We start from the raw sequence: 18,067 nt of genomic DNA on the forward strand, positions 1-18,067 counted from the left end.
GAATTCTTATATTAAGGTATGGTCAGAGAACCAGGTATTATCCACAACTCTCCTGATAGAGCATCTTATCTCCTGTAGCTTTATGAGTGAGGATTGCATGGCTGAAAAGCAGCTGCAAAGAATAAATATCTGTGGGTTGTTAAGACTAGATTGTACATTATATTTACTCTCTTGCAGGTTGATATATGTGAATGTTAGCACCTTAATTGGAAAAGAATGAAAATTCAAATATTTGACTGGTAAAAATTGGGAGGATTTAGGAAACTCCAGATATTCCGAGCAACAAAACTACGTTGCACCTTTGTTAGCAGAAGTTCATTCTCTCCAGTTTGATGAGAGGTATGTTAGTTCCCTAGGGCTGCCATAAAAATTACAAATAACTGGGTACCTTAAAAAAACAGAAATTTATTCTCTCACAGTTCTGGAGTCCAGAATTCCAAAATCAGTGTCAGCATGGTTGTTTCCTTCTGGAGGCTCTGAGGGAGAAATGCTCCCATGCTCTCTCTCAGCTTCTGGTAGCTCGCGGAAGCCCTTGGTGTTCCTTGGCTTGTAGCTTCCTCACTCCAATCTTTGCCTTACGTGGCTTCTTCTCTCTAAGTGCATCTGTCTGTGTTCTCTCCTTTTCTTATAAGGACACCAGTCATTGGATTAAGGCTTACTGTAATCCAATATTACTTCACCTTAACTAATATACCTGCAAAGACCTTATTTACAAACAGGTAAGATACTGAGGTTAGAGGTAAACACGGATTTTGGGGAGATACTACTCAACCCAATGCAAGTGGCGTGCGTATCCTCCTAATGCCTCATCCCTGCCAGTCATTATTGTTCCCAGACTAATAACTAGGGTTAGATCTCTGAACGCTCCCAGGAAGCCAGTTACAATCAATCCCAGCAGGAAGTGCATGATTTTCCTTACATGTTTATAAATATTTATACATGGAATAGTTTCTGAGATTCTCTAGACCAGGGAATGTGAAATGTAATTTTAGCTTTGATAGAATTAATTAATAATAGTGCATTTACAGAGATTGTATATTCAGTGTATTTGCTCAGATAGCTGGGAGTGATTTCAGTCGTTTATTTGGTTAACTGAAAACTGGAGTCAGGAGAGGCCTGTGTTGAATAAAGTTGATATTGTATAAATTTCCCAGTCTATTTTGGAAGAAGATATCCAAACACTTAGGAAATAAAAGACAGAGCAATAGAATTATCATGTGTGACCAATTCATTCAGTCCCCTGCTCAATTATAGACTCTGAGAGAGCCCATTTAGCAAGACATTGAAAAGAAACACTGTAACGTCTCTCCTCTGTAAGCTGGGGATGCAGGTGGGAGATATTGCCACTGAAATGAGTTCTCCAATTTCAATAGTAATAACATTTCTCAAGGTGACAGAGACTGTTTAACATTACTTAACCCCAGAGGCAAAATAGACATGGTTAGCATAACTGGAGCCGAGCTGGAGGAGTATTAAGAATATGTGAACCACAGTGAGCTTTGATGGTTGATGGTCGATTATGGGATCAATAGGCTTAAAATACATGTAAAGCTCATTAAAGAAGGTCCTACCTGTTCTGGATAATCAAAATAACTCTAGTGCTGAAGAATAGAGGATTTACTTGAGTCACCAAGAGATTCACAAAACTTGACTTAATTGTAAGACTTGAGTGAGTTCACAAATTCAATTTTCTTGGAGAAGGACCCTTTAATACATCACAAAGACATATTGTGGATCTTTTACAGGGACCTGTATCAATTCGCTATGAGTTGGAATAGACGCCTAACTACTAAGACCTTTCAGAGAACATTGGACTATGGATCTGAGTTAATTCTAGTCCGTGGGCATGCAGAACGCTACTGTTGTTGACTGATCAGAGTGACAGATTATGGAACAGTCAGATGATAATGAAATTTTGCAATAATTTATCGTACGCAGAGTTCATCGGGCCTGGGAATTCTCCTTGTTGTTGTTTTTTCAATTCCTGAGTGTATGGCTGGAATATGTATGCTCATCAGCTGCAGAATCCTTAGACTGATTAAGACTAATGAGGCCCATATGGAATTTTCTGCAGCCCTGTTCTTGCCAATATCATTAAGGAAGAGCAGTATCAGATTCCTGGGGGAGTCAAAGAACTTGGTGACTCCTTCAAACACTTGTATATAGGTGTGGTAGTAATTACTTTCGCATCTCCATTTAACTCTTATGCTTGGCTTAGGGAGAAGAGAGGTGTCTGTATTGAAATTAACCAATACAGATCCTGGCACCTGGTTTATGACTAATATGTCATATATATATATATACATATATATATATATGTTAACTTTCATCTGGCAGACATGCCGTCATTGTCTTATCTCAGAAATAGATCTAACTCTGTAGCCTAGTGCCATAATTAAGTCACTGAGAACACGGATTATCTAGAATCCCATATAACATCCTGCTGGTTTACTATATTGATGATACCTTGCTCTAGATAGGCAGGAAATAGCAGGTGCTATTGTAACATGCCAGTGAAGAGGTGATAACCCCCAGGAAACTTCAATGAAGTTTCTGGGCAGCCGGGAATTGGAGACATGTCTGCGGATTTCTTTAAAAGTGAAGGGCAAGCTGTTTCATTAAGAAAAAGAAACAATGTTGGCTAAACTTCTTTGAATTATGACAGCAACATATACCATATTTGAGTACTTTTCCTTGACTCATTTATTAAGTAACTCATGAGGTTGCCAGTTTTGAGTAATGCTCAACCTGAGCTGCCAATGGTTTTATAAGTACCTATTTCTTGTATGTAATATAACTATAGTGTGTTTCTGTTTTTTGCAATTAAATCCTGAAATATAGGACAGAGAGAGAGAGAGAGGGAGAGATTTGAAATTAATACCAGAGGTTGAGATATTTGGATTTGTTCAAACTTTAGAGCAGATTTCATGTTTTTACCAAGTCCTAGGGAGGTACATGGAGGTGGGTGATTGAAGTTAAATGGAAAAAAAGGTTAGTGAAGATGAGAAGGTCAGGCGATTCAGGGGACGGGTGCTGCAGCCACTTAGTATTATGTTAGATGTGGTGACAGAGATGACTGTGAATCAGCTGTGTCAGTTTTGGATGTAACAAGTGTGATGCAACAATGGTTATGTGAGTTAAATAAAAACATAAATCATCATTATTTTCAAGCAGAAAATGAATTAGAAATCTCGTCTTGTGTCAGATATGGAAAATAAATCTGAAACAAATTTGGATGTATTTACAATCAATATAGGTGTGTGTGTATAGGAACACACATAATATTTGAATAGTAAAAGCTAAAAAAGAAGAAATCCATGCAATGATAAACGAGAGAAGATAGTTTGGCCTTCAGTCCTTGTGTATTAATAGCTTTGCAAATAGCTAAGTGTGTACAAATGTATAATTCTCCCCTCAGAATACCCAGGTCTTTGTCCCATTTTCTTTAGCTGTTCCGTATGCTATGAACCAATGGAGATAGAAATATTAGGCTTGGGCAGATGTATTCATGAGTATCACCTCCCCGAATATGTTCCTTAGAGTGTACACCCTCAATGAGGATAATATTTCCCCCAAGGGGGTAAAAATTGGTTCTTGGAGGGCAAAAAAAAAAAAAAAAAAAAACTTGGTCTTTTTTATGTATAAATGGACGTATACATAGACTCTACAAACATATATACAGTGTACCTGGGATATTAAAATTTTATGGTGAGGGCAACTAGGAAAAAAAAAAAAGAATGCCTAAAAAGGCATCTTAGGGAGGCACAATGAAAAAAAAGGTTGAGAAAGAGTGTCTTAGAGGAGAGGAAAGATAAAAAGAGATATAGAGTGTATTCATTTTTCTTTTCATGTCAACTGTCTGATTTTGATTAATCATATTCGATCTCACAGTGCTTGGATGAATAGCAATTATCTTCACAGCTAGTCACAATATGATAAGGAGTAAAATATACTTAGAATTTATAGCCTTTTTAATAGGTGCTTTGTGAAATGTGTATACAACAAGCATATAATATAGGGTATATTAGGATGGTGAATTATCATTGAAGGACTGAGTGAGCAGAAACCCTAAAAGGACCAAATGAGGATAAAAAATGTCTCTAGAAAAGGGAGAAACAACCAAAGAACATGCTAAAAAACAAAGTGGTTTGTACTAAAGAAAGGGGTTAATTTTCATCTCATCAGCTCAGAGAGGGCTCTGGCTGATCACTTATTAACTTTGGTGGAAAGTGATGTGCCAGGTCAGAGGCTTCCTGGAAGACTGGAAGTGAAATGACTCCACGGCAATGGGTTAGTACCATTAAGGAGATGGAGGAACTCCAGTGGAGAGATGGAGAGATGAGAATTCAGTTAGGGGAAAACCCAACCAACCAGGTGCCATCAAGTCAATCCCAACTCATGGTAACACCATGCGTGTCAGAGTAGAACTGTGCTTCAGAGGGGTTTCAACTGCTGATATTTTGGAAGTTGATCTACAGGCCTTTCTTCCCGGGTGACTTTGGATGGACTAAAACCATCAGTCTTTCAGTTAACAGCAAGAGCTGTAACCATTTTCAATACCCAGGGACTTAATTAGGGGAAAGTAGAGAGGAATTCTTCACTAATTCCAAAAATCTGTGGAGAGAAAAGAGCTCCAGAAGGGCTGGAAGACTTATCTGAGAAGAAAGCACTCCAAAATGTCTTCCACACCCTAAGAGGTAAAATAATACTTCATAAACATTAGTAGATAAGGTGAACAGGTTTTGCAGATAAAGGCTGCCTAGGACTTATCTGAGAATAATTGCAGTTTCTCTAATTAATGTTGATATATATTACAAGCTAATTTTTGTTAATTAAAGTTCTTAATATAACTTTGTGACAGGATTATTTGTCTTACGTTTAGCAAGTCTCTGGAATGTTGGCAATGTTCCAAGAAACTAATTACTAAGGAGAATTTTAAGAAAATGTTGCAGATTACAGTAATACATATGTGGTAATAAAACTATTTCTTCATGTCCTCCATAGAACAAACAGTATATGTTATTAAGCCTTCTTGATGAGATTTAGAGAAAAATATGTTTTCCTGTATTTTAAAAAAAAATCTGCAAGCACTCAACTCCTTTTTGATATGTATCTATATCATTGTTGGCCAGAAAGTTTCCATTTTCTAATGACCCCCTAAGAAACAAAGACCGCTTAACTGTTGCCTACTTCTCTGCTATTTGACAAGGCACTTGTGGCACAGCCCCATGTCCCAGTCACTCTGCTTGTTTGAGTCTCTCTGAAGCGTAGCTTGCTGTTGTTTTGTAAATAAGCTGGTAGGCTCACTAAAGCCATAGAAACATGTCACTGCACTGGTCTGGAGAATGCTGGTGTTCACTTGAATTCATTCATCTGTCAGAAATTCAGCACAACAGCTGAAGAAGAGCTATTTGCAATTTAAATGGTTGCCAAGTACTGAACATTAATTGACATGCTAAATTCATGACTAAGTAACAAGTTATGACTAGTGCCAATCATCTCAGAGAACACAATTCCCAATCTTGCTGCCTATTTTATCTTTAAAGGATCCCATGTCATTTTGGAGTGCATTCTTTCAGAAAACCAAATTCTCTTACAAAACAGTGCATGATGATGAATACCACGATGATGAACACCACTGCTATAAACCGTTCACAAGAAAAAATCATTTCCATGCCACATTCGGCGGCCAACAAAAAGTTCTTAACTGATATAAGTACATAGATACCTTCTCTAGAGAGGTCCACTTGTAGGTAAGAGCGACTAGCCATTACAAATTAACTTTAGACCTAGCAGAAAAAAGGGCTATAGGAAGTGACACCTATCTATGCCACAAGGAGCCCTGGTGGCACAGTGATTAAAGTGCTTGGCTGCTAACCAAAAGGTCAGTGGTTGGAAACCCACCAGCTGCTCCGTAGAAGAAAGATATGGCAGTCTGCTTCCGTAGAGATTACAGCCTTGGAAACCTTTCGGGGTAGTTCTGCTCTGTCCTATACATTGCTATGAGTCAGAATCGACTCCATCACAAGTTTTTTTTTTTTGTTTCTTTTTAGTATCTGTGCCACTACATTTAATCCTGTAATTTTCCTCAATTTTTTCCATCAAATATTTCAACTTTCTAAACAGAACACAATTAACCTTTCAAACTACTTATCCAGAGTGAAAAGAAAGTCTACAAAGAGAGTTCGGTCCAACGAAGGATAAAAGTTGCAGAAGTGTGTGCCTGACAACTCCCTCTTCCGCGTACAATTATATTCCTTGTGCTATTCCTTATAAGAACTTTAACCTTTGTGAGCAGGATCTATACACAGTCGTTTTTGAGACACAAGTGTTTGCCAAGATAATCTTGTGGACTACTACACCAGGCAGAGATTTATTTATATTCTTGATGGGATCACCAAGGTGTGTAACATTCATGCATACCTATCCTGCTGAAACCATCCCCATAAATAAGCCCTGCTTCTGACTCATGTGTATAAAGGATAGTTCAGAGCACATTCATGCTGCCAATCACTGGCTACTCATGCTTGGAATTAAAGATCTTTCAGACCAATGCCAATGCCATATTTGGTTTGACTTATTACTCAAAGTAAGAAAAATAAGATAGTGAGGGCAATATAATAACAGACACAATCTTAATGTTAAAATGATAGCCAGATGCTTTCAGGCCATTCTAAAAAGAAGTGGAATGGCATCTACTTAATTATATTCCATTTTAACCTTATTAAGTCTGAATGTATGAATGGCATGGGAACAGACACTGAGGTATTATTATGTCATTCAGAAAAAGTGCGTGTATTTTACCAAGAGCCTAACCCATTGGCAATAAGTACAAAGGACAAATGACTCATTTTTGGGAAAGGTTACAAAGGGATAGAAAGAAATGGACATTATTTCAAATTATATACATTTCCTTCCAATTGTCATAAAAAAGTTACGGAGAAGCCTGATAGATTCCTGAAATAATTGCACCTTAATGCTTTTGATTTTTGAAAATTATTCTTGGATCATCTTAAGCATTGTATTACAGGAGCTCTGTTATCTTGTAATAGAAAATTCTCTGTAGAAAATCTTAGTGTATTTCATGAATTTATCTTTCTATAAACACAGCTTAAGAAAGCAAATATTTTTGAAAAAAATAAAATTATATGCAAAGATCTGAATAACATAAGTGAGTAAATACTAAGTGTCAGTGAAGATGTAGAACAATAGGTAATCTCATAAAATGGCTAGTAAGTATTTAAAACAGAATGGCCACTTTGGAGAACAATTTAGTATCGTTTGAATCAAGTAATTTAAACTTGGGTCTATAAATTTGGGTCAGATAATTTCACTTCTGCTTATATACCATAGATAGTATTTATGTGTATTGGAATATATAATTTTTAATGCAGAATTTTTAGTAGTAGCAAAAACATTATGAGGAAACTAAATGTCCAACAAAAGTAGAATGAATAAATACATTATGGAATGCTTACTAAATGAAAATGATTATGTGTTCAAGCATGGGTAATCTCAGAAACATAAATTTGAACCAAAAACTCAAGTTATATACAGATAATACAGGACAGAAATTTTGTTTCTATTTTCATACATATAATAGCTTAATGTCATATATAAAATTTCCTGTAGGAGGACAGGGAAAGCGGTGCTTTGGGCAGGAGTGCAGAGTCTGCTTGAATCTATTTATAATGTTTAACTTCTTGAGATGGTGATAGATGCATGATTGTTACTTAAATAATTATGTATACACTTTTGTATGCCTGGAACTATATATATATATATAGTCTTAGGCTGGGTTCTCTAGAGAAGCAAAACCAGTAAAGTGTATAAGTATGTATATATATAGAGAGATTATATCAAGGAAACAGCTCACATGATTGTAGAGGCTAGAACGTCCCAAGTCTGTGGATCAGGGTAGAAGCTTCTTCCAAGTCACACAGCTGCAGAAGCTGACAAGCCCAAGATTGGCAGGTCAGAGAGAAGGGCTCCCGCTCACAGGCTGTGCAGATCCACAAATCCCAGGTTCAGCAGATAAGCTGACAGCTCAAGTCCCAAGAACGGCAGATGAGACAACAGGAAGCAGCCGCAGGATCCAGAGAGAGCAAAAAGCCAGAATGTCTGCTTATATACAGATGCGGAGCACACTCCCAAGGAGACTCCCTTTCATCTGATTGGCTACTCACAGTATATTCAATCATGGGAGTGATTACATTAAAACACTGATCATGGCCCAGCCAAGTTGACACACAATCTCAACCATCACATATATATATATATATATATATATATATATACACACACATATACATATAAAACATTAAAAAAAGTGTTCTTGTTCAAAGTATCCATTAAGAATGTGTAAACTGGCAATATCAAATTTTTTTTGCCATATTAGTTCAGCTTTCTCTGGAGAATCTAATGAGCCAATGATTCAAAGTAACACCTATATGTATGTGCTTATTGTTGCAACTAAAATGCAAACTTAAAATTCGTGTAAAGAATTTAAAAACTGTACAGTTTGACAATTCTGTGAGATCAGAATAGACCCTGAGATACTCAATTTCTTTCTTCACCTTCATTCACCTACACATACATACACCTGGAAAACTATTATACCAAAACATTTTGTCTTTTATTTTGTTCGTTTTTATTTTGTAAGAATGGTTCATTCTCTGAGCACTGGTGAAAAGTAATGACTTGATGAGTAAATATTGACTTAAGGCACATAGCAGAGCAATTCTCTAACTCTCTGACACATGTGTAAGAAGATGGAGAACCATCTGTTTTCCAAAGATAAGAGGTTAAGCCAATACATCCATTCTGAAATACTGCCATACATACACACTCAAACTACTACATACATATATATGAGCTAAAAAAAAAAAAAGAAGCCTAGCTTCAAAAAAGCTTTCATTCTGGCATCAAAGCCTTATCCACAACACATAATAAGTTTGCAGAAGTATGCCCCACACTTTCCAACCACAAATTTTTTCTTCATGGACTTCTAACACATGAAAGATAAACTATGGAAAGGCTATCAAAAGACATGAGCCATAGTCACCACCCTCCCAACTTTCCTTTCTTTTTAACATTCTTAAGAATCCGTGGGACATGCAATTGCCTGCCATTTTTTCGGGTTCTCAGGTTTCCTGGGACTCTACTTTTCTCCCTGAAAATATTTGTTGCCCTCCAGTGAGGATTTGTGTAATGGTGAAAGGTGAAAGAAACATTTGCTGAAGCAAAATAGCGGGGGTAGAAGGCTTAAATGTGAGGTAGTGCATCCAGGATGTGATTGGGGAAAACTTTTGTCTCTTTTGGCTTTCATACAGCTAGACAAGCCTTCTAAGCATATTTGTGGCTTCCTGTGTGATAGTTAGGGCACATTGATGGGTTTTGTTTTGAGTTTTGTGTGTGTGTGTGATATTTGGAAAACCAGAGGCGCCCAATGTACCCCAACGGAAGGCACCCCACAATACACCCTGCCACCCATGTCTGGTGGGACAGACAGGTGCCCAACAATCATGATGCTTGAGAATTCCCCCAAGTTTCGTGGACCAAGTGTTCCCACATAATATTTCTCAAAATCCGTATTAAAACAAAAACAAAAACCAAACCTGTTGCCGTCGAGTCCATTTCGACTCATAGTGACCCTATAGGTGCCTTCCAATGGGGTTCATTTGACACCTCTGATTTTCCAAATATGGCACATTGTTGTTGTGTTAGTTGTCATCGAGTCGGCTCCGATTCATAGCAACCCTACGTACAACAGAACAAAACACTGTCCGGTCCTGCGCCATCCTCACAATCCTTGTTATGCTTGAGCCCATTGTTGCAACCACTGTGTCAATCCATCTCATTGAGGTTCTTCCTCTTTTTCGATGACTCTCCACTTGAGCGGGCATGATGTCCTTCTCCAGGAACTCATCCCGCCTGATAACATGTCCAAAGTATATGAGACGTAGTCTCACCATCCTTGCCTCTAAGGAGCGTTCTGGTTGTACTTCTTCCAAGACAGATTTGTTCATTCTTTTGGCAGTCCATGATATATTCAATACTCTTCACCAACACCACAATTCAAACGTGTCCAGCTTTCACATGCATATGAGGCAATTGAAAACACCATAGCTTGTGTCAGGTGCACCTTAGTCGTCAAGGTGACGTCTTTACTTTTCAACACTTTTAAGGGGTCTTTTGCAGCAGATTTGCCCAATGCAATGCATCTTTTGTTTTCTTGACTGCTGTTTCCATGGGTGTTGATTGTGGATCCAAGTAAAATGTAATCCTTGACAACTTCAATCTTTTCTCCATTTATCATGATGTTGCTTATTGGTCCCGTTGTGAGGATTTTTGTTTCCTTATGTTGAGGTGTAATCCATACTTCATCAGTAAGGGCTTCAAGTCCTTTTCACTTTCAGCAAGCAAGGTTGTGTCATCTGCATAACGCAGGTTGTTAATGAGTCTTCCTCCAATCCTGATGCCCCGGTCTTCACATAGTCCAGTTTCTCAGATTATTTGCTCAGCACATAGATTGAATAGGTATGGTGAAATGATACAACCCTGACGCACACCTTTCCTTACTTTAAACCATGGAGTATCTCCTTGTTCTGTTCAAATGATTGCCTCTTGATCTGTGTACAGGTTCCTTATGAGCACAATTAAGTGTTCTGGAATTCCCATTCTTCACAATGTTATCCTTAATTTGTTATGATCCACTCAGTCGAATGCCTTTGCATAGTCAATAAAACACAGGTAAGAATCTTTCTGGTATTCTCTGCTTTCAGTCAGGATACATCTGACATCAGCCGTGATATCTCTGGTTCCATGTCCTCTTCTGAATCTGGATTGAATTTTGGCTGTTCTCTGTCAGTGTACTGCTACAGCCACCCTTGAGTGATCTTCAGTAAAATTTTACTTGAATGTGATATTGTTTGATAATTTCCGCATTTGGTTGGATCACCTTTCTTGGGAATAGGCATAAATATGGATCACTTCTAGTGAATTGACCAGGTAGTTGTCTTCCAAATTTCTTGGCGTAGACAAGTGAGCATCTCCAGTGTTGCATCCATTTGTTGAATCATCTCAGTTGGTATTCCACCAATTCCTGGAGCCTTGTTTTCACCAATGCCTTTGCTGCAGCTTGGACTTCTTCCTTCAGTACCATTGGTTCCTGATTATATACTACCTCCTGAAATGTTTGAACATTGACCAATTCTTTTTGGTATAGTGACTCTGTATTCCTTCCATCTTCTTTTGATGCTTCCTGCATCGTTTAATATTTTCTCCATAGACTCCTTCACTATTACAACTTGAGGTTTGAATTTTTCTTCAGTTCTTTCAGTTTGAGAAGTGCAGAGCATGTTCTTCCCTTTTGGTTTTCTATCTCCAGGTCTTTGCACATGTCATTGTAATACTTTACTTTGTCTTCTCTAGCCACCCTTTGAAATCTTCTGTTCAACTCTTTACTTCAAAATTTCTTCCTTTTGCTTTAGCTACTCGATGTTCAAGAGCAAGTTTCACAGTCTCTTCTGATATCCATTTTGGTCTTTTCTTTCTTTCCTGTCTTTTTAATGATCTCTTACTTTCTTCATGTATGATGTCCTCAATGTCATTCCACAACTCGGCTGATCTTTGGTCATTAGCGTTCAACATGTCAAATCTATTCTTGAGATGGTCTCTAGATTCAGGTGGGATATACTGAAGGTCGTACTTTGGCTCTCATGGACTTGTTCTAATTTTCTTCAGTTTCAACTTAAACTTGCATGTGAGCAATTGATGGTCTGTTCCGCAGTTGGCCTCTGGTCTTGTTCTGACTGATGATATTGAGCTTTTCCATCATCTCTTTCCACAGATGTAGTCGATTTGATTCCTGTGTATTCCATCTGGCGAGGTCTACCTGTATAAACGTCATTTATGTTGTTGAAAAAGTATCTGTAGTGCAGACGTTATGGGTCTTGCAAAATTCTATCATGCGATCTCCAGCATTATTCCTATCATCAACGCCATATTTTCCAAATACCGATCCTTCTTCTTTGTTTCCAACTTTCACATTCCAATCACCAGTAATTATCAATGCATCCTGATTTCATGTTCGATCAATTTTAGATGGCAGAAGTTGGTAAAAATGTTTAATTTCTTGATCTTTGGTCTTAGTGGTTGGTGCATAATTTTAAATAATAGTCATATTAACTGGTCTTCCTTGTAGGTACATGGATATTATCCTATCACTGACAGCGTTGTACTTCAGGATAGATCTTGTAATGTTCTTTTTGATGATAAATGCAACACCATTCCTCTTCAAGTTGTCATTCCTGGCATAGTAAACCATATGATTGCCTGATTGAAAATGGTCTATACCAGTACATTTCAGCTCACTAATGCCTAGGATATCGATGTTTACCCGTTCCATTTCATTTTTGATGATTTCCAATTTTCCTAGATTCATACTTCCTACATTCCATGTTGCAATTATTAATGAATGTTTGCAGCTGTTTCTTCTCATTTTGAGTCATGCCACATCAGCAAATGAAGGTTCTGAAAACTTGACTAAATCCACGTCATTAAGGTCTACTCTACTTTGAGGAGGCATCTCGTCCCCAGTCATCTTTTGAGTGCCTTCCAACCTGAAAGGCTCATCTTACAGCACTATATCAGACAATGGTCTGCTGCTATTCGTAAGTTTTTCACTGGCTAATTCTGTTCAGAAATAGAACGCCGGGTCCTTATTCCTACTGTGTCTTAGTCTAGAAGCTCCGCTGAAACCTGTCCACCATGGGTGGCCCTGCTGGTGTTTGAATACTGGTAGCATAGCTTCCAGCATCAAAGCAACATGCAAGCCCTCACAGTACAACAAACTGACAGACACCTGAGGGAATACGACACACACCAACCAAAAATTAAAACACATTTCATGAGTCAGCATGCTTCCATTAATGAACACATGGTATCAAAAAAAAAAAATCAAAGCAGAAAATTATGGGGCCTTGATTAAAAGAGTCACTTAATGTGACAATCTGAAGCTTCCCCTCATAGGAGCAATCATAATCTCCTTTGTCACCACAGGTTTAAACGGCAGGACGAATGTGTCCTTCTCACCAAGGCCACACTGCTACCCAGGCAAGGGGATGACACTAATGGATGGTAAACCAGTTTTTAATTTATTATATATATATATATAATGAGTTGTGGTATAGAACATTTGTCAAATTATGGTCTGCTTAAGAAGAGTGAGAACTTGGAATAGTGGCGGCTGATCAAGTCCCTAGAGAATTTCATTATTATAGTGACCTATGACTTGAGTATGAGGGATCTAGGGGAATTGGAGTTTCCATAACATTCTTAAAAATTTTTGACAACTATATGTCAAGAATAATAAAACTATACTCAAGTGAGAATATGTTTGGCACTAAATTAAGTTAAATAGATAAATAAATGTTGGGACAGGATGCGTTCAGCATTTAAAAAGAAATTTGAGCTTATACTGTTAGAAAATGCACACATATGTTAAAAACAAAACCAAAAAACAAAACCCAAGAAAACTAATTTGCTACAAGAAGAATATGCAAAATGTGTTAAAAATTTGAATTAAAGTAATTTTTGAAATGTAGCCTACAAAGTAGACTATTTACTAGAGAAATGTCCTCAGGAATCAAATAATCTCAAATGGAACTAGAACTATATTTAAAAACAGGGACAGATAGGCTAGGTTAGAGGCGAGACCAGCAGAGGGAGCTCAGTGTGTTTGGTCAGTAAAGACACTGAAGACTTAATGAAGATCTTTGTTTAGCAGAGATAGACACATGAAGACAATTATTTTGTTTTATTTTAAATATTAGTTCTCAGATGCAAAAATATTTATTTATGGTTATAAGTAAGTTGATATTCCATCGTCTCAATTTTAATAGTCTTTCTTAGTTGCCTGTTGCCATCCAGTTGATTCCAACTCATAGTGACCCTATAGTTCAGAATAGAACTGTCCCATATGATTTACAAGGAGTGGATGGTGGATGTGAACTGCCGACCTTTTGGTTGGCAGCAAGCTCTTAATCACTTAATTGCGTTGTAAGAACAAAAGGAAAATATATTCAGTATTAGATGTGAATAAGTTTTTAAAAATATATTAATATTTTCATAAAAATAAATAGTTTAGACAAATATTACAACAAATAAAAGAATGGGATAAGGTTTAGTATTAAGATTGTGACAGTGGATACTATGAATAAAATACATTCACTTCACCAAGTTGTTGCAAAATATTTTATGGTTCTTATAGTAGAAATATAATAATTTCTAATTTTCTCTATTTCTATATAGATGGACACCATATTGCAGCTGTTCTTTCTGATAACCATTAAAATTTACAAATACTGAATGTGATTGTTTGAATGGAAATCACGTCACACGTTTAGGAATCTGGAGGAATAAAAGGGAGGATACTGAGGTGAACAGAGTTTTGTAATACTTAACCTGTGGGACATTTGATTAGTGTTCATTGAAACTGCTTGTGGCCACAAAGAGGAGAGACTTAGGTGCTAAAAAAAATTCTAAAGGAAAACATTATGATGGAATATATAGGAATGGAAAAGGCTGGTATGAGTAGGAGAGGGAGAAACTTAATGAGGGTCACTAAAGTGGGTTTGCAATATTCAGCAAGCTTTCTGTATGACATTTTTCTATAAAGAAACTTTGTGTAAAATGATTAAAAGTAAGGAATTCATGCTCTGGTAAATTGTGTGACCATTCCAACGGCAGACTGGTGAATTATGTCAGAAAAAGCAGAAACCTCCAGAAACCTGGCAATCTCTTGGCTTTTAATGAAAACGAAACCTCACTAGGTTCTGTCTTCATTCCAAATCCATTCACTCCCACAAAGATGGGTAAGACTGTAAGCTTTTCCAACTATTGCTGTGGAATGCATTCTGTGGAGGAAATCTTGCAACAGAGAAGTATAAAGAAACATTGTGAGGTTTTCGTGATTTTACAATGTGTATAGCAGCTACTGTGGTTGTTACTTGCCTTCTAATCAATTTTGAGCAGAACTGCTGCATGGGGTTGTCAGGGCTGTAACCTTTTGGAAGCAGATAGCCTGGCCTGTTTTACGAGGCGCCTCTGGGTGAGTTCGAACTGCCAACTTTTCCACTAGTAGTCAAGCGCTAACCATTTGCACCACCCAGGGACTCCCAGAGTAGCAATGAAAATGAGAAAATTGTTAGAGCTAAAAATAAAATTTGGGAAGCCTAAGTAGAACAAGAGGGAACAAGAGGAGCCCTGATGGCTCAGTGGTTAAGAGCTTGCCTGCTAAGTAAAAGGTTGCCAGTTTGAATCCACCAGCTGCTCCTTGGAAACTCTATGGGGAAGTTCTACTCTGTCCTACAGACAGAGTCGGAATCAATCAATGGCAGTGGATTTGGCTTTTTGGGAAGTAGAACAAAGCCAGCAGATTCCTTCATCTTTAAATATAACTTGGACTGGGCATGACCATATACGGGATATCAATCAAAACCAGAATCCAGAAGATGTCAAAGTCTGAATTAAAATTGCAGCTGCTCCAGAACAGAATAGCACCAGAACCACATTGTACTTACACAAGCAAATCGTATGCATTTTCTCTGTATTTATACACACACACACACACACACACATTCATGTAAACATATATATTGAATTTAAGGTAGTTCTATATAATGTCCCAAAATGAGTTCAGTTCTTCTCCATCAATGCTTTTTTTGTAGTTATATTGAGTTTGAACAGAACCACTAAGATGTTGCTAAATATCTATAAATATTGCATACATGACAGAAACATTTTAAGCAAATGATGCCTGGATAAGATCTCTTTTGGTTGAGATGTATCACCTACACTCACAGACATATACACACATAGGTAATAGTTTGCATATTATTTTTCCTTTAAAGTGTACTATCATGTGATTGTGTTTCTGAGGAAGGTAAAATGAGAAGAATTTTTATTTGATAGTTTGGAAGCAAATACATTTTCAATTATTTTGTATATTTTAGTTAAAATCAACCTTGAAAATTAATGCAAGTTATACTTTCAAAATTAGGAATGTACTATAATTCTAGGTAATTTAACAACCACCACACAGTTTCAATTTTTAAAAAAATAAGTTAGCTGCTGTGCAATTTTACAGATATTTAGTGGTTCGTGTATCTATCTCTGCATTTTATTTTAGCTAAAGTGCACAATAAAAGCTATAGGGTAGAAAAGAGATAAATGTGATCTTTAGAAAAAACTGTAAAATTCAAAACAAAATGAATTTGCTCTGTCATGATAGTTTTAATTTTTTTGCTTTAATATCTTGATAGATAAAATATTCCCCTTTACATAGTAATGTTAAATGAAGGTATATACTACAATTAACAAAATCTTTATTTATGATGTTTAAACAATTACTATGCTCTTTTGGAAAGGTAATAAAACAGAATACCTAAAATAATGCAAATAAATTGGTAAGTATACAGAATAATTAAACATAAAATTATTTACTGATAAACTTATGTCTGTTTATTAAAGAGCACTGAAAAGAAATCTTTAATTTGGTTACATTTTAATTTGAGCTTTAATATTAGATTGTTGAATTGGGAAGACCCAATCTTGTTTTCACTAACATTTACAGCATTTCCCCCTTATCTGCAGGGGATATGCTCCACGACCCCTGTGAATGCCTGCAACTGTGGATGGTACCAAATCTTACATATACTTTGTTTTCTCCTATTCATACATACCTATAACAAAGTTGAATTTATAAGTTAGGCTCAGTAAGAGATTAACAACAATAACTAATAATAAAATAGAACAGTTATAACAATATAGTGTAATAAAAGTTATGAGAGAGATGGAGAGGGACGGCAGGAGATTTCACGACGCTACGTACTTATTTAACATTTGTGGACTGAGGTTGACCCGTAACTGAAACCTCAGAAAGCGAAACTGTGGATAAGGGGGGACTACTGTATTCTCTAACATGCCATCTTTAAATGAAAATTATTACCTGCAGTTGATTGCAATTTAACTATATCACCAATTTCATGTTTTAAAATCTCATTATATTTATTTTGCTCTTAAATCACATAATATTAACAGAGAAGTTGCTATTAATGTGATTATAAAATCCACTGTAAAAGTTTTTACAAAGTAAGCATGCCTACCATGGTTGTCTCTGCGATGGAGCCAAAGCTGTTTATGAATATGTTGCATGTAACATTAACTGGAGGGCCTGAAAAAGAGATTAGAACATAAGGGCTGTTTAGACACTTACTTAAGATATTTTCAAATAATTCCATATTCTCATTATATTCATGTATTGGTTGCTGATTTAAAATAGAAAAAAAGAACATTGCTTTACACGTACATACATAGATGCTAAAAATCTAAATCATTTCAATGAGTGACAACAATTTGGATTGTGAGTTGTAAGGTTCATAATCTCCTTAGCACACTGATGCTGACCATTATATGTAGACATTTAAGCTCTCTTGCTTCAGTTTCCTTGATCTAGATATCTCTAATGACTCTGTAAGTGTCGTTTTAGTAAGCCCAACATCCGAGCCCCTTCAAGGATAGTTTCTATTGACTTTTTTTTCCTCTGACTCATGGGTCATACTTTTTCATTTTTTTGCATGTCTTATAACTGGATACTTTGAGTACTTGAAAACTAGAACTCTAGGTAATATAATATAGTAACTGGAAAGCATTTCCCCCTTTCCAACTCATGGTTTGTTCATTCTAGTTGGTTGAGTTGTCTTTATGTTTAGTGACTTACCTGTCCTAACACTGTAAATTCCCTGTAATGTGAAGCCACTAAAGCCTCTATTCAGTTAGCTTAGTGGTCAGCTAATGATTGGTCATAGATTTCTTTAAATTCTTTGAACTAATAAGTCTTCTGCCTTTTGCCAATTGGTTTTCGTTTGTGTGTTGGGCCATGGCTTCAACACCCAGGCAGTTTACAACTCTGCCTTAGTCTTAACTTCCTGCTTGTGCATGGCTTGAAGGTTAGTCAAGGTGAAAGATTGAGGCCCTTCTCAGATCATTACTGGGCATGTAGAAA

At 36.7% G+C, this 18,067-nt stretch overlaps 1 protein-coding gene across 1 annotated transcript in view; it reads right to left on the minus strand.

The window, feature by feature from the left end:
• GLRA3 (glycine receptor alpha 3) overlaps positions 1-18,067 on the minus strand; it is a 237,902-nt gene that overhangs the window by 142,446 nt on the left and 77,389 nt on the right. The window contains exon 3 of the mRNA XM_023742918.1: positions 17,152-17,236. Within this exon, the coding sequence (XP_023598686.1) occupies positions 17,152-17,236 (85 nt within the window). The remainder of the gene's footprint in view (positions 1-17,151; positions 17,237-18,067) is intronic.

This window comes from Trichechus manatus, unplaced genomic scaffold, assembly GCF_000243295.1.
Source record: "Trichechus manatus latirostris isolate Lorelei unplaced genomic scaffold, TriManLat1.0 scaffold00225, whole genome shotgun sequence".
Lineage (NCBI taxonomy): Eukaryota > Metazoa > Chordata > Mammalia > Sirenia > Trichechidae > Trichechus > Trichechus manatus.